Source organism: Durotheca rogersii (genome assembly GCF_024521655.1).
Source record: "Durotheca rogersii strain YMJ 92031201 chromosome Unknown GGS23scaffold_27, whole genome shotgun sequence".
Classification (NCBI taxonomy): domain Eukaryota; kingdom Fungi; phylum Ascomycota; class Sordariomycetes; order Xylariales; family Xylariaceae; genus Durotheca; species Durotheca rogersii.
In genome coordinates, this window is record NW_026251258.1 from 459,729 (window position 1) to 486,851 (window position 27,123).

Below are 27,123 nucleotides of genomic sequence, written 5' to 3' on the forward strand. Positions count from 1 at the left end.
GGTCGGATTATAGACTCCTCTCTCCACTCGCGAGTTGTCCTACGAACCCCCTACGGGTCTACCGCTGAGAGGCTCTGCTAAGTAGGTGCTGCTCGAGAGCGCACCGTACGCGTCGGGCATAGATCGGCGCATCCCTGGCTGGGCAAAACATGACGAGTTATATCTGTTAAGGCTGTTGGTCTTGCCAACAGCGCCCCACAAGATACCAACCGAGCAGTTGTGTTTTTCCTTCTTTCCCTTTTCTCCCTCCTCTTTTCAACCTCCTCTCTCGGAGGGAGGCTTGGTGTAGCTGGTACTTAATCTCTAATACCTACGTTTAATCCTTTCTGCCGACTGTGCCGTACCACTTTCCCGCGATGGCCTCATCCCGAGTCGAACTTGGGCTCTCATGCCCGGCTAGAGGCCATTTCTACGTGTGTAATACAGCTAGGGTCCGCTTCATCGGGTGCTGTACCATCGACCCCTGCGCCGACGGGAGTGGTGTATGTCCTCAGACAGCTCTGGCCGCGGCGAGCTTCTCATCCGCTCAATACGACCGCATTCCGGCACAGAGCTGCGATGCACCGGGCGGTAGCAACAGGTGGTTTACTTGCGTAGGCTCGCAACCCTTCCTAGGCTGCTGTGCGGCCCCGATCAACCCGTGTCAGAGCCAGGGATGCCCAAGAGGGAGCCTCCTCCCAGCAACGTTAAGTAACAATACCGAAGACGCCCAAGTATTTCTCGGCATCGCGGAATCGGCGACGCCTACGCCTACGCCTACACCTACACCTACACCTACACCTATACCTACGCCAGAGCCCTCCGAATCCCCGGAGTCCTCCTCCCTTCCCCTGGGTGCGATATTAGGCATTGCCCTCGGATGTACGGCGCTAGTTGTGATCCTGCTCGTCATTCTGGCCTACAGATTAGGCTGGCTAGCAAGGAGTAGAAAGCACGAGAAGGAAGTCGACGAGGCAGACAAACATTACGGCCCCCAAGGATGTGAGTTTCCATTCCATATACGCTCACCAGCTTATACGTGATGGAACGAGGCTGACCACGAAGCAGTGTGCTCTCCCGGCATGGCGCGATGGCCAGATGGGATCCAAACTGGTCCTTCTAGCCCCGCATTCCCAAGTTCCGGACACCCGAGTCACAGCTTCTCACCCTATTCTCCCAACCAACACCAACTCACGCACGAACAACAAGCACAGTCGCCACCGCTCTCAGACTCGTACCATGGGGGTAACCGACATATGTCACAGATGTCGGAGCTCAGCGGTTGGAGCGTGACGGGAGACCCGAAGCACGTTCACACTCCGCTGCTGGCCCCGACGGAACTCGACGGGCGGGAGGTGCCCCGGCCTCTAACGACCGAGCTCACAACACACAGGCGTACAATGGAGGGATTTCCTTAGTATGGCGTAAATATCTCGAGGCGGAGTTCGGGACCAGGGCGGGAGGGGAGGGCACGGGCAGTTGGCGATGCTAAAATTAGTGTAATATATACCTACCTACGTACATATTCGACGATAGTCCCCACGGGGAGGGGACCGAAGCTACGTGTAAAGCGATTACTCGGGCAATTACATAAGATGACGGCGTGCTTACACGCATCCGAAATGGCGAATACGCCGTCGATCGTATGGTGAAGGAGGAGAACCTGGATACCAAGGCTGACTCCGCCCCCGTGGGATGCGTCCCAACAATCTTTCTAGCTTCTCTAGCTTCTCTTTCTCTCTCATCCTCAGAGCTCACTCGGCGCCTCGTCGCCGTGGGCACGACATCCGCTCCCCTTCCACGGGCCGGGCGTCGACGTCGCGGCTTCCCTTATCGCCCCCTACCCACTGAGAAGTAGGGCCGTATCATAGGAGGAGAAGGGGAAGAAGAAATGAGAGGGTCTGCGCGGCCGCCCAGGCGGCATAACACGAGCGCGACACCGACAGAACTAGCGAAGCAGCAACAGGGACGGGTACGTCGCGCAGTGCGCGAGGGGGGGAAAAGGAGAAAAGAGAAAAGGAGGGCCCGCATCCTCCACTGCTTTATATCTATCGATCCCCCCTTGAGGGTTATGGACATCGCATCACTCGGCCTAGGTCTCTACTAGGACGGCCTAAGAAAACAGATAGGTGTATTCTAATTTCAATTTTCTCTCCTTTCGCATATATATACTCTCTCTCGACATTTCTATTTCAAACCCAGGTATCGACGTCCGTCTCTCTCTTCTCTAGCGCCTAACGCGGATGCGTAAACGATTCCAGAAACTCACACCGCACTCCACGATTCACGCCATTCCTCTCATTCCCATCCGTCCTATCCCATCTGTACACCCTCTCGCCTCCCCTACCCCACCATGACTTGCTTTTTATTCATGACTCAACACACACGCGCACACACACCCCTCACGCGCCGAAGACCTTGTCGTAGTCGGTCATGGTGAAGCGGTACCGGACGTCGCCGCTGTGGAGGCGCTTCAAGGTGGCGGCGAGGTTCTCGGCGCTCAGCGGCACCGTCTCGACCCAGGACTTGATGCCCTTGTCGGCGGCGAGCTCGAGCATCTCGAGCATCTCGCGGCGGCTGCCGAGGTGGGAGGAGCCGATGAGGCAGCCGTTGTCGATGAGGTCCTGGGGCTTGATGTTGAGCGTGGACTCCTCGGGGAGCCCGACCGAGATCCACTTGCCGTGGACGTCGAGGATGGCGAGGTAGGCGGACAGGTCGAAGCCGTCGCCGAAGCTGTTGGCGGTGCTGATGATGAGGTCGAAGGTCATGCGGTGGTCGCGGTTCCAGCCCTCGTCCTGGGTCGCGAGGAAGCCGTCGGCGCCCATCGCGCGCGCGTCCGCCTCCTTGCTGTGCGTCCGCGAGATCACCCACGTCTCGGCCCCGAGCGCCTTCGCGAACAGCACGGCGAAGTGGCCGAGCCCGCCAAGCCCCACCACGGCCACCTTCTTGCCCGGCCCAGCACCGTTGCGCACGAGCGGGCTGTAACTCGTGATCCCCGCGCACAGCATCGGCGCCGCGAGGTGGCTCGGTATCGCGTCCGGGATCGGGAAGACCCTATGCGGAAGCGCCGACTAGTCAGGAAGGGTTGTCTTCTGTCGGCTCAAGCCACGAAGCGTATACGTGGGCATGGGCACGGTGTATAGGTTGATTGAATATATGCAGCGCGCGTTGCGCATACTGTTTTCGGAGTGGCAATCAGCGGGGATGGACGTACCAGTGCTCGTGGGTCCTCACGTGGGAGGAGTAGCCGCCCTGAGTGACGATGCCGGTGTCGGGCCAGACGGCGCCGTAGGTGTCGAGCTGCTTGGCGCAGTAGGTCTCGTTGTCGTTCTTGCACTGGCGGCAGTCGAGGCAGGACCAAGACTGGGCGCCGACGCCGACACGCTGGCCCGGCTGGATCAGGGTAACCTTGGGGCCGACGCGCAGGGCCTTGCCGACGATCTCGTGGCCGACGGTGAGCGGGAAGCGCTGGGCGCCCCAGCCGCCGCTGATGGTGTGGATGTCGCTCGAGCACACGCCGCAGCACTCAATCTTGATCTCGACGTCGTGGTCGCCGAAGGGCTTCGTGTCGAACTTGTTCTTGCGGAACTGGGTCCAGGTCTCGGGCGACTCGACCTGGAAGCCCTCATACTGGTCGCGCTGCTGAGACATGGTGGATAGGCAAGTGCCGGGTGTTTCCTCGGGGTTGGAGCTAGGCCTGAGAGGAGAGGAGGGGAGGGGAAGGGGGCAGGTATGTGAGGTTAGAGAGAGAGGGGGGAGGAGAGAGAGGGAAAATGGGAAAATGGGAAAATGGGATTACTTTTATCTCCCACGGGGAGAATTCGGAAGCCGATAGCGATGGAGGGGTAGGTATTGTGGAATATAGGTAGGTAGTCGAGGCCAACGAGCTTTCGCACGCCCCTCGTTTCTCGCCCCTCCAACCCCCCACTTAGCCTTAGGTCAGACGCGTCCCTTTTTGCGTAGGGCCTGTAGGTATACGATAGACGATCGGCGTTTTATGCGAGATATCCCTCTATCCCCTTTTATCCGTCTACCCGGTTCGGAGACCACCGCCCTCCCAGCACCCGCGGCGGCGTGCTCCTGTCGGGGTACCTATTAATCTCGGTGTGCTGGTCTCGGTGTATTCGTCTGGTCTTGGTGCAGCCGTCGTTAGGAGTCGGACGGGAGGATGTCTGGCCCCTTGCATAGTGTAGCAGTTGGATGTCTCGCTGGCCCGCGATAAGGCGATAAGCCCGCCCTGCGCGTTCGGAGCGCTCGACAGGTGGGGAATGTCGGCCCTGCTGGTAGAATAGAGACCGAGATTCTGCCTACCTTACCTTGGCCTCACTAAGCCGAGAAGACGACGACAGCCCTCCGTTCCAGACCTGCGGTACAGAACCTATATAAGAGCCGACCTCCTACCCCAGCATACGTAGGGGTGGGTATAGACAGATTACTTGACCATCTGCTGTGGTGGTTGAATCTTCCGCCAGTCGGATTCACCCCCCTCCCGACGGCGACGCCCCCCCTCCTAACACCCAGGGGTATCCCTATCGCTTAACACGGTCTTTCATCCCACCGAGAAGTGCCGACAATTCATTTATCGCTGTGTGGGAATTTTTTTTTCTCTTTTGGCGATAACCTCCGCCGCCCTCTCTCCCGCGTCGCTTTCTCTCTTGTATGCTCTGCTGTCTCCTCCTGGCGCTCGGAATATCGGGCAGAATGCAGACAGTTATGGCAAATCACCTTGGTACCTGGCGGTGACTTCTCGTGGTTCTGAACCCACTATGATGGATATGCGTAGACATGCTTTTTGTTGTGGGCGTGAGGGCGAATCGCCAGAGGGAGAGGAGTAACGAGGTATATTAATTGGCGACGTCGGCTCGCCAGAACCCAGCCCAGATGCGATGGCCCTCTTCTCCTCCTTGCTCGGGCTAGCCAGGTCGCCTCGTTCCAGATGAACGCGGTAGGTAACTTATGGTAAAGCCGAGGCGAGCGCGGGCCGACCCACCATTGCCGTCTCCCATCCACTCTGTAACCCTTTTCCCTCTGCTTCTCAATTTCTCCTTTGCCTGTTTCCGTCCCCGTCTCCATTCCCACGCCCACCCCTCACTTTTTAGCCGCCCTGGGTTTGTTGCTCCTCGCCGGCATCCCCATCCCGACGCCGGCGAGGAACGCGACGCGCAGCGCCGCCCCCAGGTACACGAACGGCACGTTCCCCCAGTCCATCACGTTCCACCCTGCCACGTCCCAGTAGATCCGGAGGGCGTCCACGCCACCGCCGCCGGCGCCGGCGCCGCCGACCGCCCACAGGTGTCCGAAGTCCGCGAGCAGCAGCACCGCGAGCACCGTCCGCCACACCTGCACGTCTCCCGTCGCCCGCAGCACGAGCGCCTCGTTCAGTGCGAACAGCAGGTACATGTTGGCCAGCTGCGACAGCGCCACCGACGCCGCCCCGTCGGGAGCCGCGGCTGCGTCTGAGTGCGCCGTAAGCGCCAGGTAGTCCGCCTTCCGGAAATGTGCATAATATGCCCCCGCGAGCGCAGAGATCGGCTCGATCACGAGAAAGAAGGCCCGGTACGCCAACGGGAGCACCGTATGCCGCGGCGCCATATTCCCTTCCTTATTCGCCAATATTCGCTTATTTTCTCCGCTCCAATAGGTACCCGACAGGCGGGATAGTGTTTATTAGAGGTAGTCCGACCGAGGGAAAACAGGAAAAAAATTGAAAATGTGCGTGCCGTCGAGCACGTAGATAGTGGTCAGAACAAGCGGTCAAGTGTGTGGTCGTTTCTCCCAATTGGTCCACTCGAACTCTTGAATGCCGGCTCGACCCCATCCAGCACATTTGTAGATGGCCGGCCTAAAGGCCCAATGATGGATGCGTGCAGGCGTAGATGGAACAACGTTATTCCCTTAATCCCTGGGGAAAAGAAAGAAGCCGAAAAAAAAAGAAAATAGGGGTAAAGGCAGTCGTCCTGCAGGATGCTGTGTAATACCTGCACCTACACTCAAGTGGTGGGTGATAAGTGTCTACACTCCCTCGGGCTCCAAGTCGAAAAAAAAAAAACCAGAAACAATTCCTGTCAAAATGGCCAGGCCTTCACCATCCCAATAACGTCTCGATGCGGAATACGAAATGCCGAGTATGCCTCCTCTCGCTTCGTACTTCCACTCGGCCGAGGTACCGACTCGGCAGAGAGTAATATACAGAGAGCAGACTGGATGGGCCAGGTTGTAAATCTCCTTCGTCATAGGCCGCTTCACGAGGTCTAGGCGTGTCATCTGTTCGACGCAAACGGGGTCGGCGATAGGATAGCCACCAGGTAAGATTGAACCAACAGTTCGTAGCCTGACACCCCAACTGGTCCCTATAAGAGCGAAGGGCTCGGCGGTAAGGCCTTTATTGATTGCTCGCCATGAGCATATGACCAGACAGTGTCCGGGGGTCAATATATTGAGAGGTCACCGCTGGTTGGGCGACGAGTGAGCTGAGTCCCGATGACTCGGGCATCGAGATGTGATAGGGGATTTGCGGATACCCATTCCAATAGACGCACCTCGCGCCAGAAATACAACCAGCTTGTGCATTAATAGTTGATAGGTGGTTGTAAATATTACATTACCTTGCTGACTCGTCCGTAATCGCGGATGCTACGAAAACCTGGTGGGAAAACCTCCCATGTGCTTGGATAAGCCGGCGGTGGTGCCAAGTGTGACCCCCGAAAATAAGCAGGACACGATATCGAGACGACAGCATCGTCGCCTGTCGCCGCCAAGGTAGGACATGTTGGATAGGCTAGCTCTAGTAGCTGGGAATCCGAGGGCGTCGCCTTCAGGGCTTGGTTGTAACACGCAGAGTAGTCTAGGAGATTCGAGGCTCTGTAGAGCTTCTCAGTCATACTTGTTACTTTCAGCTGCTGTATGTAAGAAAGAATAAGTCCGGCCGTGGCTTTCCATGCCTGTCCGGCTTCCAGAATATGAAGGGTTTGACCGCCGGACTCGGGAATAATAGCGGAAATTCGACGCCACATAATAACAAACGGGCTGGGAAATTTTCTCCTCGAGGATTGTAAAGGATTGGTACCTCGCAGGTTCAATAGGAGGACCATAGAATGTGGCACATGCAAGCTCTGGTGGTTAGTTTAGTGTGTTCATATCACAACCAGTCTACTGACATGTCATACATCGGCCTCCCCGTGAACGCATATTTTCGATATTCTCTTACCACCCCGACAAGTCTCCGAATTCAGATGTCGATAGGTGAGGCGGGTATTAGTGTGTAGCCCGTATGCCGAGAGGCTATCGGCCCGCGACGTGCCTAGAGAGACTCCCGGTTGGTTGAGAAAATTATTATTCGAAGGTCGAAGCCATTTTCACCTGTAAGGCGTTGGGCCTAATGAAGCACCTCCGAACCTTCTTAGCGATATCGATATTTCGGACGGCAGCCTCATAGGTCCCAAGTTGTGGTATGTGATGGGACGGAGCGCGATGAAAAAAAATCGCAGACGAGACGGTTACCAATGGCGCGCGCCCTCCTAGTCCATGCCATTCTCGTTAGGGCGCCATGAAAGACAAATAAGACTATCGTCTGGCAGTCGAAATGTCCCTTACGGTCTGAGGTCCTACGTAGATATGAGAAGTAACAATTTCGATACTATCATAGAGGACGTAGACATCGGGAAGGCGAGTAGGCTCGGGCTCGGGGACAGCGATTGTGAGACATGCTTAGTATGAAGATAAGCTGTTCATTATGGCCATCTCTGCGGCGGGCAAGTTTCGGGACACGGCAACTTTCGGGTTCGAGCTCGAATTCTTGATGCTCTTCAGGGGGTCCGGCACGACAGACCCCCTGAGGCTCGAGAAAGGCGAGCAGCAGCGTCGAGTTCCGCATCCGATACAGGAGGAACCAGGCGACTTAACCGACGACGGAGATGGCCCACACGAAGTCCACACGAAGAGATTACAGTATTTCGGACGCGAGATTGCCAAGAAATTGACCGATGCCGGAATAATAACAAGCTATCGAAGGAGAGCTCACCCCGAAGATGTCGAGATCCCGGAGTCCGAAGATGAGGAACCAGGTTTAGGCGACTTTGACGAATTTCGCTATAGCTCCTACAAACAGAATGCTATCGTGCCGGAGGAGACTATGATATGGACAGATCCGGCGGCGAATGGCCGACGGATGACGGTGAAGCCCGAGGCGCAGGCGGGCTATTTTTGGCTGGGCCTTGAGTTTGTCAGCAAGGCACACAAGTACCGAGATTTCGATATTGCCAAGTCAGACCTCGATACCGTCTGCAAGGTGCTGCGCGCGAATTACGCGGTCAGTATCAACGTGGGCAAGGACACGGCAGATCGATCGAGTCGCTGTGCTACTCACGTGCACTGGGGAATTAGCGGAGCGGAATACGACCTCGTAACCGTGAAGAGGATCCTGACTCTCATGTGGGTAGCGGAGGAGAAATTGATGAGGCTACATGCGACATGGCGGCAGGATGCGACGAAATACGCTGCGCTGTTGCAGAAAGGGACGAACATGGCAACGGCCTGCCCTTTAACGTGCCCGGACTGGACCAACAAGCCCGGTACGGGAAACTGGGTCCGCGAGATGGACCAGAACGTCCCTCCAAAAGTTCAACGGTCTCTCCATAGAGAACAGCCCAAGATACGCTGGTTATGGCGCGCCGAGACCGTGAGCGACCTCGCAAGCTTGGTCGGCGAGGTCACAAAATTGCGCAGAGCCTCTGTCGCCATCACCGAACTCCTGCCTGCGACCTCGAACTTCATAGGAAAGGTGCGCCGGAGCCAGTTAAACACAATCGAATTCCGGCACATGCAGGGCTCCCTAAACCCTACTCTCATCGCCGCGTGGATCGAAGTCACGGCTGAAATCATGTGCCGATGCATCGAGTCGCCACCAGAGGACTTCTCGAGTTTCATGACAGACGTAGCCGACTGTGTGGCAGACGAGAACGGAACAGAGCAGGAGCTCTTGTCTAAACTCGGCGTTAGGCGTGAAGCATGCCTGATATTCAGAGATTTCAACCAGCAGCAGCTAGACGAAGAGGCCAATCCGATGATCTCGAGGTTTTTACCCGATCCGTACGACGGCCGGGACCGAGGCGCCTCCCGGGCCGGTCGGTCGCCTTCCCATGATCGATAGCGCTGGTCGTGGCCCCCGAAATATTGCCAGCAGAGACAGGCTCAGGTTGAATATAAATCGCTCTCGCCTCTTGACGGGCCAGGAATCCTGCCGTTGGTATGCTCGTAATCACCAACTGCCCTAGTGTTAACCTGTTCGAGTGCTTGCTGTCTAGACACGCACCCCACACGTAGACTCTTCCAACGAAGACAGGCTTTAGGGGTGGCATGTGGCATGACGCGTAATGCTGGCAATGTGGTGGTACCCGGTTTCGGCTAGTGAAGCCTAACGAGAGACGGGTTATTGATCCGCTGGGACGTCGAACCCAGCTTGACTACTGGACGTAGCCGCACCAGGTGTCATTTTGTAACCGGCTCCGCGCAACCACCACGACGGCTATGCACGGGACGGGAGACAAACCCGGGCAGAGTCAACCGCCAAGACATAGCATTATGCCGGCGGACAGCCTAATATGTGTGACGCCCCATGTCTAGCAAGTCACCCGGGGAGCGGGCGCCGCTCCGGGGCGACGCGAAGGTGATCTAGCATGACATGCGACGGGCGGATGACCCGGGGGCGATGGATATTTCTGTGCCTCTCGCTGTATCTTGCTTCGCTTGGGGTACCTAGACGGAACGCGGTCGCCTGTTCCCCCCCGGCTAACACCTGCGATTTGAAATTGGTGCAATGCTTAGCCGGGTTATGCCGTGTATAGACGATCTGTCCGTCGAATGGCGGCCGCTGCGCTATTATGCCGTGTGTGTGGGCAGTTTACCCGGATCACGATCGACCCCAGGCCTGGCATGAAGAGGATGGTTTCTACAGATCTAGGTATAGAACACACGGGTTCCAGGTTGCGTACGCAGGTAATAATGGTGGCGGTGATGGTTGACGCAGCGGTAGGTATGCATTTATGGAGGCAGCTTACGCTGGCGGTAGCCTTGTAGATGGAGGATGGGCCCGGAGCCGTACCGTAGACGTGCCGATTCGCTGGCTAGGAAGGTGGGAATGCCGCAGAGTAACAGGTATCGGCGAGATTCCGTCGGGGCGGAAGGTCCAGGTCACCCGCAGTCCAATGAAACAAGGGGGCGAACCTTAAAAGAAGGGTCCTTTTTCACGTGCATGCGGAGACTAAAGCTGGCTGGGAAGGTGCTTTGCGTGTCCAGGCACAGGTTCCTTGTGTTATTGACTGGTTCTGGGGGGTGGATTCCATGCCGTCATCTGCCATTCATTACGCACGTAACGGCCCAGTCGCGTCTCGATGGTTCAACTGGAGGTACGTACTCAGATATCTGGGTACACATGTACCTTAGGTACCTAACATTGGATAGGAGAGGTAGGTAGGTACTTAGATACATACGCAGGTGCTGGCCGTTAGAGTAGACCAAACTAGGGTTCGGGCGCGGCGCTGTGCTTCCCTGCGTCCGTATGTGGCCGGGCATCCCCGACCGTAATCTCCAGCCCCTCCCAGTCTCTGTCTCTCGGCTCTGGTCTTGTCTGTCTTTCTTGTGTTCAGCTGGCTCGGTTGCTGCTAACGTCAGGTAAGCGGGAGTGCGGGCGCTGCCTATACGACCACATACATCGCATAAGCACCGCTTCTCTCGACTGGGCGCCATCGTACGAGTTGATCGCTGGGAATTTCAAATACCCTAGACGATAGACGAGTAGACTATGCGCTAAGATTGAAAAAAAAAAAAAAAAGGGACGCGGCCCCTAAGTCGCTTCGAGCGGTAGGGTTGTTGGTACCTGACAGGGTGCAGACGGGTTGGTTCCATCCAACCTCTGCTCCCACCACACCGAGTTTTTTTTCCCCAGTTGTAATAACACCAAATTCGTCCAGTCGGGACTGGCTGCGTCGGTTTGACGCTAGAGTAGATCGGCCGCGCTCTTCTCTCTCCTTTCTTTGTGTTTGTCGCCGGTCCGTTGCTGCGGTCGTGCCTGAGTCAGGGGAGGACGGACAAAGAGAAGGGGAGGAGGAGAATGGGAGAGAAGAGGAGAATAGCAGAGAAGAGGTGAATAGGAGTGAGCAATGCCTATTGTGGAAGAGTTACCTACTTAATGGATACGTGCCCCGGACAATAGATGGTAGCGAGGTCGGCGCCATCCAAGTGACTTTAGGTACCTGACCTGCTGTCGTTATAGAAGGCGGCACTGTACTGCACTGCACTGTAACCTGGTGCTGTGCTGTAACCTGGTGCTGTGCCGTAACCCAGTACTGTGCTAGGCCGTACTGTGTCCATTGTCCAGGTTGCCGGGTACCTTCGCGCACCCGCGCGCTTGCAATTTACTAGGCCAGCTCCAAGTAATAATAACAGACGGAAATAGCTGACAGCGACCACTTATCTCTTCCCTTTTTTTTTTTTTTTTTTTCCCTTCCATCTCCCCCCTGCTGACTATCCTCACCTCCACGCTCTTCACCGTCGGAACCACCCCAACTACCACCACAACTACCACCACCAACACCACCAACACCACCAACACCACCAACACCAGCAATTCGTGGTTACGTAACCTCTCACCTTCTTCTCTTTTGTCGTCTCAACTCGCGACTTATCCTTCCTTCTCGTCTTAATTCTCCGCGATCTTTTTTTTTTATCACCTCACTTACCTACTGACTGCATTCTTGCCTATTTTTTTTTGTGTTTTGTTTCTTCTCATCTCTGCATCTCGTCCGCTGAGCTCTCCTTCTCCGCTCCTTCGTCTCGTCGCGTACATCGTTCGCCTATTCTTTCCGTCCTACCCACCCCAGTACCCGTCGGTGCCGCCTCGGACGCGGTTCTTTCTTGCTCGTTACTTGCCTACCTTCCTGCGCATTCGCTATGGCCACGTCGAGAACCAGCCGCGGCCCCCTTCACGCCGCGCCCGCGTCCGCAATGGCCCACGGGCCTGCGGCGCCGTCGAGTGCGGGCTTCTATTCGCACGATACCGGGCTGGAATTGGGCGAGCCGCTTGGAGGTCCCTCGGGATCGGCAACCGCGAGCGCTGCGAGACGACAGGTTAGTGTGGGAAATTCCCTGCCGTGGAGACGCCGTCCGAAATCCCTCGCCCTGGGCAACGACGATCTCTCTCGTAACTTTGGCGAATTGGCGTTGGGGGAGGAGCATGAGGACGCGAACATCGAGTCGCCCAAGTCTGGAGATTCGCTTAAGGGAAGAATCCGACGGGCTTCGATGTCCCTGAAGGGAATTGTTCGCCGCGACCGCCGGGTTTCGGAGCCAGGCACCGCCTACCACGATGCTCGACCGGTAACATCGCACTCGGCCTGGCATAGGCTGCGACAGGCTGCCAGTTTCCGGCATGCTCGAACATCGCACGGCGGTCCCGGCCATCTGCAGACGATCTACTCCCCCGCCGTCTCCGAGTTTCCCGGCGTTCCTGTTCCCGGCCATGGCCTCGCGCCCCCGATCATCCCTCGGCACACCGGTGCTGCTGCGAAGGCTGCTGCCGCCATGCAGAACGAGTACATGAGCTACTATGCCCGATATAAGCACGAATTGATCGCCCCTGACGAGTACGGCAATGACCGCGAGAGCGGCATCGGCATCACATTTGCATCTGCCTCGCAGATTGACGTCCCCATAGATCAGGGCGCGTCGATCGTCCGGAGGGACTTCGTAGCTCAACTCCCCACCGAGCTTGCGGTTCAGATCATGTCGTACTTGGATGCTTTCCAGTTGGCCACCGCGAGCAGGGTTTGCCGGTTCTGGCACCATCTCGCCCAGGACCAGCACATCTGGCGTCAATCCTTCCTCCGGGAGAAGACACACACTTGCGCGACGACCCGTCGCATCCAGCCCGGAACTGGCGCCGGCGTACCCCCGCTTCTTCGCCCCGGAAACGACTGGCAGCAGATCTACAGAGCGCGCGAGGAATTGGATAGGCGTTGGAAAAAAGGCAAGGAGGCGCGTGCGGTCTACTTGAATGGGCACATGGACAGCATCTATTGCTTGCAATTCGACGAGTACGTGCACCCTTCTCCTGTTTTATTTCCCGCCTCGCCGACTCGGCTCGCTAACCTGCGAACAGGAACAAGATTATCACAGGCTCCCGCGACAAGACCATCCGAATCTGGGACATGCGCAGCCTGGATTGTTTGCTCGTCATCGGACCGCCTGAAGTCGTCAACGACGAATACATCTTCTTCGACCAGACTGGTCATCCGTCGCACTACGCGCTCTTCCCCCATAATCAACGCATCAAACCTTCCGTGCCCGTCACGGTCTCGTTCCCCGTACATCACAAGGCCTCGATCCTCTGTCTCCAATTCGACGACGAGATCCTCGTAACCGGCTCTTCCGACTCCACTTGCATCGTCTACAAGGTGCAGTCGGGCTACAGACCTGTTCGACGCCTTCAGTTCCATACCGCGGCGGTTCTCGATCTGGCCTTCGATAAAAAGCATATCGTGACGTGCTCCAAGGACGCCAGCATCTGCATCTGGGACCGTGCCAGCGGCGCTCTGCTTAAGCAGTTGAAGGGCCATACCGCCCCCGTGAATGCCGTGCAGCTACGCGGGAACTCCCTAGTCTCCTGCTCCGGAGATTCTACCGTGAATCTCTGGAACATCGATAGCGGGAAGGTAATTCGGGAATTCGCAGGCCATTCTAAGGGTCTTGCCTGCAGCCAGTTTTCCGAGGACGGTCGATACGTGGCGTCGGCTGGGAGCGACAAGGCCATCCGCATATGGGACGCGAACACGGGTGAATGCATCCGGGAGATCGAGGCCCACCAGAGTCTCGTACGTAGTCTGCACATCGACAGCATCAGCGGCCGCCTCATCAGCGGCAGTTACGATACCGACATCAAAGTCTTCGATATCGAGACGGGCGAGCAACTTCTGGACTTCCCGGGTTGGCACGCCAGCTGGGTTCTCAGCGCGAAGAGCGACTACCGACGCATCGTCAGCACCGGGCAGGACGCGAAGATACTCGTCATGGATTTCGGCGCTGATGTGCCGAATATCGGCATGCTCGAGAGCAGAGGGACGCGGGAAAAGGCGTCGCACGCGGGTTTCATCTGAGGGACGCCCCAGCTGCTGGGAGATTCTCCTGCTAGCGCTGTGGGACGCTTGTCGGTCTGGTTGTGATTCACGAATTTCCTTGTCACGACACTCTTCGGTCATGGGCGGAGCTCGCTGGAGTGGTTTTTTTTCTTCTTTCCTTGGCATGAAATACGGCTAAAGGACATCAGCGTGGTTTGCATTTTCTAATTCCTTCATACTGCACCATCCATTGCGAAGCATAGCGCGGCATGTTGAGGACCCCTCACGGGGTGGGGAGAATCTGTTCGTCCCGTATGGTTTCCTGTACCTCTACCAGATGGGATTCTCTGAATTTTCAGTCGTGAGAACATCAGATGAATCGCGGGGAAATCCGGACTGCAAACGCGGCGAATTCACATCACATACGCACACACAAGCTTTCCTACTCGTCTCTGGCCCCTCTTGTTCATCTTCATACACGATAGTACACAGCTTCCCACGAACGCCCCCCTCCGTCCCCTCAATCTCGCTTCACACACAAACACAGATACAAACATCTCCTAGTTCTCGTGCATATAGACGATCGACGATCGGCACGGCCGGTTCTTCTCGATGCTACTACACATAATACGGGTTAGACGGGCGGTTCGCGGCGCCCCACTGGGCATTATGTTGATATCGCAGAGGAGGGGGGGAAACGAGCGAGACGGAGTTTTTCGATGTCTAGGCTCTGTACACTAATCATACTTCACCACCACCACCTCACGGGTCACCTCTTACCACGCCTCGGGTGACCGAGTCATATGTGTACGAAAGAAAAAAAAGGAAAGAAAGAAAGGAGTTGCCGTTAGAGCAGCCAACCCCGAAGTAGAGGGGCAGCGAAGACAGAGGCCGATGGCGGCCGTCGGTGTTTGGCGATAATAGGTTGCGCGCGGGCGGAGAAAAAGAGGCTTGTTCCGGCGCCGGCGGGTAGACGCGCACGGCCAGAGGGGACGGCATCGCTGCTGTAGATTAGACTAGGTTAGGCTAGGTTAGAGCGGTCTATGAACACAAATTAAACCGAAAACACCGTCTGCGGGTGCTCCGGCAGTCCATCGCGGCGTGACATGTCGGTAGAGAGCGTGCCGTCGCGCCCAGCGCCCCCTTCTCCCCCTTAAGCTGACGAGAGGGCCGAGAGGGCATCTGTCCAGACGACGCGGAGCGGAGGGCTCGCGTGTCGCCGTTGGACGCGTCGTTGGCAAGGCTACGTAGATCTCATTTACGCACACATGCACCCGCGGCGCGCAGGCCCGAGCTGACTGCGCGCCGCACGGGGGGAATGGGCCTAGGGAGGGGACACCACCGAATCTCTTATTATTGTCATTCTATCACGTAACTAGAACTACGTATACGCGAGAGCGCGCGCGAGGAGCTATCTTACGAGTAACGGAAGGAGGAGCAAAGGAGAAAAGGTCTTATTTTATCTAAGAACTAATTAAAGGAAAGGGGGTAACGGAAGCGTATATATAGGAGCTCCTATTTCTGAGGTAAGTAACGAAGAGGAGCAACCTCTACGCGACACATTCTTATTATATTCTTCACTTCGCTTCGCTGTCCCGATTATGTAGTTCCCCGCTCTACCGCTGCCTCCCTCCCTTATGTCGACATTCTATACCAATACAACCCCAACCCCAACCCCCCCCGCCACCACTCAGCTCCGGGCCCGCCGTCCGAGATAACCCTCCTCGCGCGCGTCCTTAGCCGCGAACCCGGGCATACCCCCGCCCGTCTGGCGCTCGATCCAACGTCGAGAGAAGGGGGGTCGACGTCAAAGAGGTGTCGCGCGACTCTCAGCTTCCGCCGCCCAGCGGCCCAGCGACCCGCGCCCTCACCCCTTATAAACCAAACCAAACCAAACCAAACCGAAAAGTTAAAAAAAAAAACCCTCGAATCTCGCGCTCAGATCCTGCTCCCCTTATCAGCGGCGGCCAACCCGGCAGCAGCGCCGCCACCCGCGCACGCGCGCGCGTCGGGCGGCGGGGCGGGGGGCTCGCGGACCCAGGCGAGGACGCGGCGCCAGACGGCGGGGCCGTCGTGGTCGCGGTCGACGCGGTCGCGGAGGCGGGCCCAGGGGTCGGCGTCGGCGGCGGCGGCGGCGCCGGGCGGCGCGAGGCCGAACCAGCGCGCGGCGTCGTGCAGCCGCAGGCGCGCCGTCGCCGCGTCCTTCTCCGGGTGGCCCTGGAACGTCAGGATCGTGTTGCGCTCGTGCAGCAGGCACTGGTTGCCGCGCGCCAGCGCCGCGAAGCCGGCCGGCTGCGGCGCCGGCGCCGCTGCGACTTCCCGCCGGTGGTGCTGCTGCAGGCGCAGGGTGCGGGGAGCGCCGAAGGAGGAGCTGGGCGAGGAGGAGGAGGAGGAGGAGGAGGAGGAGGAGGAGGGGGGGGAGGAGAGGGGAGAGGGGGGCGGGAAGAAGAAGCGCCGCCCGGCTTCCGTCAGGTGCACGGTGCCTACGCCGATCTGCGAGGCGGAGGACGCGGTTAGCTGGTGGGGCGACGTCGTCGTTGGGGGAAAAGGGGTACACGTTAGGGAGTCTGGTGCTAGCAATCCAGGTTTTTTTCTCTCACTCTCGCTTCGCTGCGCGCCCGCTTGTCGTCCGATCGTGCCCGTGCATATGGCTCTAGGCGCGATGGGATGAGATGGACTTCCCGCTGACTTAAACATGCGTACCTGCACACATACATCCACACACACACACACATCACACGCATATATATACATACAGGTAGACATAACACGCGACGAAAGACACCAAGCCCACCCGCGCACCTCGCCCAGCGCCGAAAGCGAGCGCGCTCGCTTGTACGCGCCCTCGGCCGGGGGTGTTTCAGAAACGCAAAGAGAAAGGAAAAAAAAAAGGGGGGGGGGGGGCTGGCTCACCTCAGGGCGCGCGGCATCGACGACCTTTCCGCCGAAGACGCGGGCGATCGTCTGGTGGCCCCAGCAGATGCCGAGGAGCTTCTTGTCGGGGTACTCGGCGACGAGGCGGCGGAGGAAGTCGTGGACGTCGAGGACCCAGGGGGGCGAGGCGCGGGGGTCGACGTTGGAGCCGCCGAGCACGATGAGGTCGAAGCGCGCCGGGTCCGGGAACCGCGGCGGCGGCGGCGGCGGCGGTTCCTCGCTGCTGCTGCTGCTGCTGCTGGCGTCGGCCGGGCCGGGTCCGGGGTCGACGCCGTTGGCCGGCTCGAAAAAGGCCACCTGCGTCCCCGCCGGCGCCACCGCCCCGATGCTGCGCTCGTACGAGGCCCGCAGCGCCGGGATCAGCTGCGACCGGTACGAGTTCAGCAGGACGGCGATGCGCAGCGGCGGCTGGGGCGGCGGCGCGGCGTCGGGGGCCTGCGCCGCCGGCTCGGGCTGCACGGGGGGTTCGTCGTCCCCGGCCGAGGCGGCGGCGGCGGCGGCGCTGCGCGCGATCGCCATCGGCCACACGCGGCGGGGTTCCAGCGGTCGGGGAGGGCCCAGGTAGCCGACGACAGGTACGAATCTCCGGCGGGAGGACACCGGGGCGGCGGAGCAGCGGGACGGGGTAAAGGCGGGCGGGCAGGCGAACGGGCTGGAGTGCGCGGCTGCGGTGTCGACGGCTCAAGGCGCGAGAGACGGCGGCGAGTTCCAACGGGAGGTGTGCGGGAGGCCCAGCGCAGGCATGTCTGTTGAAGACGTGTCGGCTCTAGGGGGACTGGTTGTCGTTGAAGACGGCCGCGGCTGCTCGTGTCAGCGGCGATATGAGGTTCTACGACGATATGGCGAGGGAGAGGTGGACAGCAGGACGCGTGGTGTCGGGGAGATCTGCTGGTGATGGCGCTGCGACGCGGGGTCACGGGCCACCTGCAGGGCCCCCCGGCCAGGCACGAGGCCGGTCCGCCTCGATCGAGTTAGTTTCGCCGGGCATTCGGTGCATGTATTTCCACGCATATTTTTTACGTATTCTATCCAGCCTCTCGTCTAGGCGTGCCTAATTGTAATATAGATTTATTTCCGGCCGCTCCGAGTCGCATTCCTACTGGCGCTTGCGAGCTCGTCGCGTTGCGTCGCGCGCATATAGTATATGCATATATATCTATGCATTCATACCACCCCGGTACATCTTATGCGAGGGCTTGGCGTCGGCACCGCCCGGGGAGGGGGGACTCTGCTCGCTGCCGATTGGCTAACCGAAGGAGGCTGCTCCATCAGGTACAGATATGTATAGGCACTTGACCTGTACATACATACATACCCCTATATTCAGTATATGCCTACCTCTCTCTGCTCGGCACCAGAATCAGTCTCCGAAATCAAGCTTGAGTAACACGCGCTGCATGTGCCTATATTCGAGGCGTGGAACGAGAAGCTAGTAGAGAGATAGGATAAAGACAAGCTTGCATGGTGGCAGAATACCACCACCCGTCCCATATATACACCTGCCTCTCTTCCTTCGGCTGCTCCTCTTGGCTGCTCAACGGCAATAAATACCTATACCTACCTCCTATCTGCCTCTGACCTCCCTACCTCCTCTACTGCAAGTACTCGTGAAGAGGCGAGAAGTATTCGGTACGCGCCGAGACCTGCGGGAGGGAGCGAGCGTGCGACCCGGTCACGCTACTCTCCTAGCGTCCGCGCTGCCGTTTGAGCGACTTGGCATCAATCGCATCCTCCCCCCCTTCCCTCCCCCCTTATTAGCCCCTTAATGTCTCCTCCTTCACGTGCACATCGCCACTCGCATATAGATGCTTACCTTTGGATTCCCTCCTACTTCTCCCACCCCCGTGCCACTACTACCTCCTACCGACTGTAGATCCGGCTACCGTACTCGGGAGGCGGGAGGGAGAGGAGCGGGAAGAACAAACGAGCGCGGGGCATTGTCGTCGAAAAGACCTCACTCGACTACACTACCTCGTTTCAGCATCTGCCTCCTGGCTCGCCTACGTCCACGCTCTGGTACTTGACACGCTACCGCCTCGTGGCCTATGTGTGTAACTCTTGTGGCATGACTTGCCGTCCATGTGCGCAGATCTGCCCGGCGAGACGAGCGCTGTGGCCTGCCGCTTACGACTGCCGGACCGTCCGGATGGGGAAACGGAAACGTTGGCGGGCGGGTTGCTGAGTCGCTGAGCCGGACTCGACTCGTCTTACCCTTGATACTGGCCACGTGAAAATTCAACACGGCGCGAGATGATCATACTGGAGTTTTCTTGGGTAGCATTTCTCCCGCTCTATTTCTTGAGCTTTCAGGCTGGCTTATCCTACCCCCCTTTCCCCCTTTTCCCGCTCTGATGTCGGCGATAGATTCTTCCTGCATGTCTCCCCCTTTTCTACCCAGTTACCACAATGCGCCCGTGTGCATGGCGCCTCCGCAGGTTGAAAACAGGGCGCCCTCGAAAAATGAAAGTGAAAAAAGCATCGAGTTCGCAGTGAGCAAGATAAGCACTTGGAAAGGTCGACAGGAGGGTGAGAAGAACGGAAGAGGGGGGGGGAGGGGGAAGTTGTCTCGTGTTCGCTCTCAAACCGCGACAGCCACAACCATCATAAATACGCAACCTTCGCCCGAATCCAGCCTGGCGCGTCGTGATAGACCGCACCGCGACAAGCCTCACCGTGCCGCCGACGTGGCTCGGGGGTCGTCCTGCCGCCTCTTGATGTGAAATTACTCCGCCCGCCGCCCGACCGGCGCCTAGGCGGAAACGGAGAGGTACGCATGCACGTATGTATGTATATACGCGCGTATGTAGCAAGTTAGGTAGACAGATAAATATGGTACGTGGCCCGCGAGAATAATGGCCAAGAAAAAGAAAAAGCCAGGAACGCGTAGGCGGTAAATAAACCGACAGACCATGCAGCCAGCTGCGAGCCATACGCGCGCTCGCTCGACACGCCGCGTGAATTATCCTGCTCTCCACCCCGAACATAGACGGTATCTGGGATGGGACCAGCTGCTGGAAATCTACGGTAGACATCCTGTCTTCCTACTTGCTCCTTGCTTACCTCCCTCCGCCTAGCCTGAGTAGGGGCAGGAGAGAACGCACATGTAGGTATGTGCGCATGCGTGTACATATGTCCGTACACGCATGCGCATCCACACAGTCCAGCATGCCCAGATGTATGCAAGAAGACGACAACTTGGCGGGCGGGATTCTTCCCGCGGGCAGGCGTACATTGGGGCAACGCGATCTTTTACCACCAGGGAGGGGAGAGGGCCGTCGCGGCCCTCGGGCATTGCTGTCCAGACCGACGCGCACTCGCTCTCACGATCGAAGCTCGCCGCGCCAGCTCATCACCCACACCCGCACACACCAGGCAAGCCAACTCTCTGCCTCGGCGCCCGTCATCGCCAAACAGACACCTCTTAGCCAGGATCAGGGGGGCATCCTAGCCAATTACCCGTCCTCGTCCCCGTCCTGGAGAATGCGCGACGGCAAGCCGCCCGGAATATTACCATCATAAATCAAAGCGCCGAGGGCTGTGGCAGATCCTGCGGGAGGCTCGATTCGACAGAGGCAAGAGGACAGAGAGGAGAAGGGGGGTGCGGGATGGTTGGTTGGTCGCACAGAACCGCAAACCGTCGTTGTCTGTCAACGTTGGCAGCTGTGTCTCAAACGAATCGTGCACTCGCTCGCTCGGGCCTGGCAACGACGGCTGTCCACGACGGCTATAGAGAGAGGAGAAGGGAGAGAGAGAGATAGGGGGGAGTGTGCTGCTGGACTACGTGAACGATCGGTGAACTCTGCAGTGGCTCTTGGGCTGCACTGCATATACGTTCTGTTCGCAGGTCATACGAACGCAGGCTCGCGGCGAACGGTATGCGGTGAAATCTTGAATCGCATTTCCTGAAGAAGCCGGGACGGTCCTGACCAAAGCTGCGGAGCAGAGAGAAACCGAGAGGAATGTTCACGTACCGGCCACCTGGTCAACGGAACCTTCACCATCCATCTCTTTAAACAAACATTTTACCTACGCGGCGGCTTGTCTATTAGCTGTAGCGTAGTCGTGGGGGTCGATGGGATGATCTGCTGGCAAGATAGGGGGGGGGAGGGTCCCTTTCGACGACCCATTTCAGAGCTATCCGGGAGCCGTGATTTGCGATCGGCCCAACCATCTCATCCTGCACGTAATGTTTGTAGGACAGAGGGGGGAAGCCCTGCTGCGAGTCCCGCGATAAGCCACCCAGAAGGAAGAAAGAAAAAGGAGGCCACAAGGAAAAGTGAAGCCTCTCTAGACGCCGCAATGGTTCTACGGCCCCCGCTCTCGGGCTTCAGGAGAGATTCCTGCCGTGCTGGCCCACCTGCAGCCGTCTCGAAGTAGCAACAGCCTTACTGGGAGCCGTACCACGCGCCATATCCCTGGGGCCAGGGATCTGAGATCTCGGTCACATATCGAATTTATACGTCGCAATCTCGATACGCCCTACTACGCACTGGTCGGGGGGGTAGTAGTGCAGCCATAATCGCCGAGCAGCTGGGGAGACAACGAGCAGATACTAGGAAGAGATTTCACGGTTCCATGCCTCCCCCCCCCCTTTTCCCCCTAGACAAATCTCCGCCTAGCTTCTCGGCTGCCGAAGTTACGAGACTATCGTACCTAGGCCCTTGTCGCTCCCAGATCGTCGTGGATCTGGGGCGGTCCGAGCAGACATTCAGCAGCGGGCATCCCTCAAGGGGTACCAGCACCCGCGTTAGGATACGGGAGTCGATAAGCGCGGCGTGGATGTAGAGAGCCACTCGGAACACGCAGCGTTCCGTGTTCTAGCTCGCAGGTGCCAAAGAGCTAACGCGAGATTGAGACCTGACGTCTTCATCAAACAGGCACGGAAAAGTAGGGACTGGGTTATCGGGGTCTGCTCATCCTGGTGGGCCGAGGCGTGTCTCTCGATACAGCGCCTGAACGCGTTAGTATTGGCAGATTGAGCGACAACGCTGCCAAGTCGTATGCAGATAGTGCTTACGGCGCTGCGCTCTGTGTGCTAGCGCTCTGTGTACTTCCTCCTCAAAGGATCGTATCGATGGGATTCTATACTGGCCCCTGATAGAGCCGGTTTGTCCGTCGATGCAGATAAACCCCCGCGCCCCCCTGCCCCCTTCTCCCCTTTTGTGCAGATGCTTGCAGGTAGAGCCGCAACCACTATGGCAACGCTAGGATGCCCCTTGAATAGCTCTGACAACCCTCATCGATGCCTCCCGGAGGGCACGTGATCCCCTCGGCTATGACGAGGAAGACGGTTTGCCTATCATAAGTCGGCGGCATCGTGAATCGTTTTGGGCAATCTGGGGATCCTTTTGAGAGACTTGCTTCCCGCACCTCCACTCCCGTCCCTTGTTCTCTCCACTTACCATCGGTGTCTGAGAGGACTTGAGGCGCTCTGGCGTACGTCGTAGGCCGTATCTGGAAAGACAATGGACAAGCTTCTCGGAAGAGAGGTGCGCTCCGGAATAATGATATTAACTCTACCCTTTTCCCTCCCGACGAGATTTCGTGCTGGCCGCGTCGGTTTCTTCGCCCATCCCTGAAATCCCGGACCATTTCGAGACAGACTGTGCGAGTCTTGAGGCTCGCCGCTGTATAGATACTTGGCTTAGAGAAGCCGGGGAATCAAGACCGTATTCTTACTTCGCTCGGCGCACGGTGAATACAGCAAAGTATACGCGACGCCTTCGTTCATATTTGACCACCTTTCCCCATCCTAGCAGCGACCGCCCATCTTCTACCCTTAGATATATCACCCTAAAGCTGCTTCTACAACTCGCCCCCAGTAACGCTTGCGGGAACGGTTCTTGACTCATGTTCGGGAAGCCGCACAAGACCTGCATCGCTACCAGGAACACCGGTTCTTGACCGCTAGGCTCTGCTGCAAGCGTACCCAACCTGGCTTTGCTAGGAAGAACATTGGGCAGGGAATCGAAGGCATTCGCCGACCCAAAGCTCGCGCAGAAGGCCGACAGGAGCGGCGGTGAGGACCAAGAGGGAGAGGGGTTGTGGCTGGTGAGCAAGGCCAAAAAAAGGGGGGGGACACGAGACAAGAAGTCCAGCTCAGCATCGGGTAGATATTCAAGATGTTTATCAACCCGATGGTACCCCAGCCTGTCTGGGGCGATCCTCTCCCGAGTGACAACATCTTTGCGTCTGAGTCTCACCTCCACAGAGGTTGTGATAAAGAGATCTTGCAGCAGTCTGAGCACTGGCGATTCGTCGACAACCTCCCCTGTCGGTTGTGCGGAATCTATAACGACCCGGTGTCTCAGCGACGACTGCAGCGGGCGATGGACGACCAGCAATGGTTCCAGCACATGGCCGCGGATAGTGGGGACGAGGCCTACATGGTAAGCAACATCGTGACCCGACCTGTCGAAGTGCCATCGAAGCCGATACTCACCCTTGCCTCCGTAGGCGGACAACATTTATAACGACTACTTCCCGGGGTTTGATACGAGTACTCCAAACGCGAGAGCCCAAACGGTACCCTCTGGTGTCTCAGCCGTAGGTGATGGACGAAATATTGGCCCGAGTCATCGCCAACCGAACAAAGACCCGGCTGGAAACGAGCAAATGTTTTGGCCAAATGTCCCCACAACAAACGCTTACGGTCGAGGCTTTGGGGCTGATTTCGACCTTCGACAGTCGTCCTGGCAGGTGTACAACGCCGCCGGAGGTAGCCAAGCAGGAGGTTATCTCGACTTCCCGGACAGCTTGCCTGGTAGCAACTGGCACGCACCCCTGCCCGTCTTCGGGGAGCCGTTAGAATGCCCTCAGGTTAGCCCTAGTAGCGTCTCGTCGTCGGATAACTCGACAACTTCCGACGCCTTGAACGCGATGGCTCTCGATCCCATGGCGATACACAGCAACGCGGCGGGGAACTCGCAGCTCGATAGCTCGGCGGCCTCTATCGTAGACGGCCCTAGAAATGCCTGGGCGCCGAGCTGCCCTTCTACCATATCCCCCAGGATGCTGCGGATTCATCCGTCGCCGACTCCGGCGTCCTCGACAGAGTCGATCCATGCCAATCTGCTTGCTGGTGGTGGTTCTGATCCCGGATCATCTGTATTCGAGCAGCCTGTTCACGGCTCGTACGCTCCTCAGAGACCGAGTCATAGGCAGCGAAAGGAACTTCCTAACAAGCCGGCGAAGACACGCCCCGCACCAGTAGCCCACCACGACCCGCTGCCACCTCCGAAAGATACGGGGTTAAATTATCCTCGGCAACCCGTGTTTCATCAACACTCTGCCCACAAGACAAGCGTTCCCCAAGGCCAAGGAGAGGGGCAGAATGACATGTCGTACGAGCTCGACGGGTTCCTGGGTCACGAACATAGCGCCGAGACTGCTGCCATGGACGGAGGCCGGTCGGCTAAAGACGACTTCTTAGTCAAGTCGAAGATGGCAGGCATGACGTACCGCGAGATTCGGCGAAAAGGCAACTTCACCGAGGCGGAATCAACGCTGAGAGGCCGATTCCGGACCCTGACGAAGAATAAAGAAGAACGCGTGAGGAAGCCGGAGTGGCTGGACAACGACGTGAGTATTCTATCCAGGGCTGCTTGACTCTGGCTCGACTGACGGGGAGGCACCTATGTAGATTCGCCTGCTCAGAAAAGCGGTCCGCAAGCTGAGCAGGGGCGACGACGTCGCGTCGGCCAAGATACCGTGGAAACAAGTGGCGGATTATATCACAGAACACGGTGGCTCATACCACTTTGGCTATGCCACCTGTCACAGGAAGTGGGAGCAGCTGATGAAGGAGGATGGCGGAGCAGAATTCCAGTGAGAACCAGCCAGCCCGCTGCCCGGCTAACGAATGAGTGTTTCGGTTGAAATATTTGGATGTGTTGGTCTGAAGAAGTCTGCGGGTGATACGAGGTCCTGAAATGTTGCGTTAGGATTTAACGGAGGCGCGCGAGATAATACGAGAATCAGAGGAAGCAGTGTGTTAGTACTTACCTCCAGCGACGGGATACTGAACCGGATCCTACGTAGCAAAAAGACGAAAAGCACACAGCCCCAGGGGCATGCCAATTAACTCTTCACCATTCACTCAAATACCCTCGGACCGAGTGCCTGTCCGTCAATATTCTAAGGGGACACGCCGATTTCCTTCAGAACATCCATCAACGCGTCGGGGTCTCGTCGCAGGGCATCCCACTCAGTTTGGTTCTTGACGAGAGCGGTGCCAGCTAGAACTGTCCCGTTGAGCGACACTACTCCGGTCTTCTCACCGGCCCTATCCCTGAGGGTCGCCCCCTCCGCTGTCCGAGGGCACAGCACCATGGAGCTACTTGTCATGGCGAAGTTGTAACTGATAGCGGCCTCACCTTCGGTACTCACGTCCCTATCCGGAAACACCGCTCTGACGGCGCACCTATACAGCTCTAAATACGCGCCGTGTTGCTCTTCGACTGTCATTGCCGAGTGTGCGCGTGCCGTGAAGACACGGAATGGTAGTGCCCTCTCGGACTCGGCGAGCCTATCGGCTAGGATGCTCCACTGGTTGCCATTGCCAACCTGCCCCAGGCCGTCTTTCATACGCTCGACAGGCAGTAGCTGCAGGTGTCGGTGCGGCTGACTGGCGCCGGAGTGCGGGCCCGAGTTAAAGAATGCGAACAGCTCCTGTCCTTCCGCACGGTAAGCCTGGACACACGCAAATGTGGCGGCGACGTCGTCTCTCTCCAGGATGTGAGCTTGAGGCTTCACCTCCTTGGTGACGAGAATGAAGTGCTCTGGCACGATGGCGAACTTGTTCAAGACTAGTCTATGAGATGGCGGCAGGTCGGCAATCAGCATAGCCGGGGACGGATTCTCGAAGGGATTGAACGCTTTCCCGTGAGGCTCCTGGGGCTTGGATGCTTTGGGCTTCAACGCCAAAGCCGGCGAGAAGCGAAGCTTGAACTGGAAGACGGCCAAGCTAAGCCAAATGTTGGGACGGGCACTACAGGGACATGTTTATGCTTACTGGGATGGAATTGAGCGACAGGATGGCGACCTGGGTCGGGTAGTACTCCAGGTCACCGTTGGCCCGCGCCCTTTCGAACGCCGCTTTGACGAGCGCGGGGAGATTCGGCGGCGCAGCCGGATGCGTCATCTCTGCCATTGCGGGTGTTACCGTCGAAAGTCGAGACCGAGGTGGCTCTGGGTAGATATCCGGGTGTCCCTCCCCAAAAGCACGCCGAGAAGAGAGGGTTGACTTCGACGCGCTGACCGGTTCCGGGAGTTGAGGTGGTTGTACGTGAGGTTTGCACGGAGCACCTCGTGTATGCAAGGTGGTGCAGGTTAGTAATGCCGGCCGGGAGGGCAGAAGCAGGGTCGTGGCTGGGCGCAGCTGGGTACAGCTGGGCACGACAAGATCGAGGACACGAAGGACCTTCACGTCACCTGCCAAGAAATCCGCCGCCGGCAATGCAAATGCCTGCCGGACCGGACCATCCGTGTTCGGCATCTGCGGCGGGGGGTAGGCCGTGCTGACAGCCGTACGCCAGCTGTAGGTACGCTACCGACCTCACTCTCAACACGTGCAGCCTAGCTAGGTATACCTATGCATATGCGTCCCCGCCCAAATATATCCGGGTATAGGCATATGCCGAACCTGGGCGCTGCCATTGCCGGACAGGGGAAAATGGAGAGGGAGAGGAGGAGGAAAGGGGCTAGCGGGAGACGATCCCATATGTGATAAGCAATTCTTACTCCGAGATCGAGACTGCTACCTATGCCGCAGGCGGGCAGCTAGGTCCGTATGATCCTGGGAGGGTCTTGGGTAGTAATAGCCTCCACCGCCTGCCCGCATGCGCTCCAAATCCTCCCGTCCGAGGGGTGGCTAACAGAGTAGGTAGGTAATATTCGGTTGTGGGCAGGCCGGACAATACCAAGCCCACGATTGCTGCCACACGAAACACGATGCCCCGGGCCTCGTCTGGTGCTATGTAGTTGTCGGATCAGCATATACTGGGCTCGTCGCCTGCATGATTGGCGAGGGACAGTCTTCCGATCGTCTTACATGCATGCTCAGTCAAGTCAACAGTGGGACGCTCACCACCGGCACAGGGCC

The 27,123-nt window shown here is 58.0% G+C and overlaps 9 protein-coding genes across 9 annotated transcripts; 4 read left to right on the forward strand and 5 right to left on the reverse strand.

Moving 5' to 3' along the window:
• Nucleotides 1-105: 105 nt before the first annotated feature.
• On the forward strand, nucleotides 106-1,435 carry GGS23DRAFT_259020 (uncharacterized protein). Its single transcript, XM_051512336.1, has 2 exons — nucleotides 106-981; nucleotides 1,048-1,435. Exons 1-2 carry the CDS (start codon nucleotides 357-359, stop codon nucleotides 1,395-1,397), a joined length of 975 nt encoding a protein of 324 aa, XP_051368727.1. The 5' UTR covers nucleotides 106-356; the 3' UTR covers nucleotides 1,398-1,435.
• Nucleotides 1,436-2,016: 581 nt separating this feature from the next.
• Nucleotides 2,017-3,819, reverse strand: GGS23DRAFT_259056 (GroES-like protein). The gene is made up of 2 exons (XM_051512338.1): nucleotides 3,194-3,819; nucleotides 2,017-3,033 (listed from the first exon to the last, which is right to left on the reverse strand). The coding sequence occupies exons 1-2, from the start codon at nucleotides 3,628-3,630 to the stop codon at nucleotides 2,382-2,384; spliced, it is 1,089 nt and encodes a 362-aa protein (XP_051368728.1). The 5' UTR covers nucleotides 3,631-3,819; the 3' UTR covers nucleotides 2,017-2,381.
• A 797-nt stretch (nucleotides 3,820-4,616) lies between these two features.
• On the reverse strand, nucleotides 4,617-5,757 carry GGS23DRAFT_259042 (uncharacterized protein). Its single transcript, XM_051512337.1, has one exon. It carries the CDS (start codon nucleotides 5,569-5,571, stop codon nucleotides 5,068-5,070), a length of 504 nt encoding a protein of 167 aa, XP_051368729.1. The 5' UTR covers nucleotides 5,572-5,757; the 3' UTR covers nucleotides 4,617-5,067.
• Nucleotides 5,758-7,391: 1,634 nt separating this feature from the next.
• On the forward strand, nucleotides 7,392-9,148 carry GGS23DRAFT_259063 (uncharacterized protein). The gene has a single exon (XM_051512339.1). The coding sequence runs from the start codon at nucleotides 7,712-7,714 to the stop codon at nucleotides 9,125-9,127; it is 1,416 nt and encodes a 471-aa protein (XP_051368730.1). The 5' UTR covers nucleotides 7,392-7,711; the 3' UTR covers nucleotides 9,128-9,148.
• A 2,654-nt stretch (nucleotides 9,149-11,802) lies between these two features.
• Nucleotides 11,803-14,275, forward strand: GGS23DRAFT_259173 (WD40-repeat-containing domain protein). The gene is made up of 2 exons (XM_051512340.1): nucleotides 11,803-13,067; nucleotides 13,133-14,275. The coding sequence occupies exons 1-2, from the start codon at nucleotides 11,926-11,928 to the stop codon at nucleotides 14,124-14,126; spliced, it is 2,136 nt and encodes a 711-aa protein (XP_051368731.1). The 5' UTR covers nucleotides 11,803-11,925; the 3' UTR covers nucleotides 14,127-14,275.
• A 1,152-nt stretch (nucleotides 14,276-15,427) lies between these two features.
• GGS23DRAFT_614555 (class I glutamine amidotransferase-like protein) lies at nucleotides 15,428-17,540 on the reverse strand (the record flags this gene model as incomplete). Its single annotated transcript, XM_051520655.1, has 3 exons — nucleotides 15,428-16,458; nucleotides 16,882-16,931; nucleotides 17,001-17,540. The coding sequence occupies 3 exons, from the start codon at nucleotides 17,538-17,540 to the stop codon at nucleotides 16,026-16,028; spliced, it is 1,023 nt and encodes a 340-aa protein (XP_051368732.1). The 3' UTR covers nucleotides 15,428-16,025.
• Nucleotides 17,541-19,228: 1,688 nt separating this feature from the next.
• GGS23DRAFT_259205 (uncharacterized protein) lies at nucleotides 19,229-20,412 on the reverse strand. The gene has a single exon (XM_051512341.1). The coding sequence runs from the start codon at nucleotides 20,051-20,053 to the stop codon at nucleotides 19,412-19,414; it is 642 nt and encodes a 213-aa protein (XP_051368733.1). The 5' UTR covers nucleotides 20,054-20,412; the 3' UTR covers nucleotides 19,229-19,411.
• A 2,731-nt stretch (nucleotides 20,413-23,143) lies between these two features.
• On the forward strand, nucleotides 23,144-24,852 carry GGS23DRAFT_599950 (uncharacterized protein; the record flags this gene model as incomplete). Its single annotated transcript, XM_051518997.1, has 3 exons — nucleotides 23,144-23,410; nucleotides 23,478-24,602; nucleotides 24,664-24,852. The coding sequence occupies 3 exons, from the start codon at nucleotides 23,144-23,146 to the stop codon at nucleotides 24,850-24,852; spliced, it is 1,581 nt and encodes a 526-aa protein (XP_051368734.1).
• A 305-nt stretch (nucleotides 24,853-25,157) lies between these two features.
• Nucleotides 25,158-26,172, reverse strand: GGS23DRAFT_599951 (HIT-like protein; the record flags this gene model as incomplete). Its single annotated transcript, XM_051518998.1, has 2 exons — nucleotides 25,158-25,970; nucleotides 26,035-26,172. The coding sequence occupies 2 exons, from the start codon at nucleotides 26,170-26,172 to the stop codon at nucleotides 25,158-25,160; spliced, it is 951 nt and encodes a 316-aa protein (XP_051368735.1).
• Nucleotides 26,173-27,123: the final 951 nt, after the last annotated feature.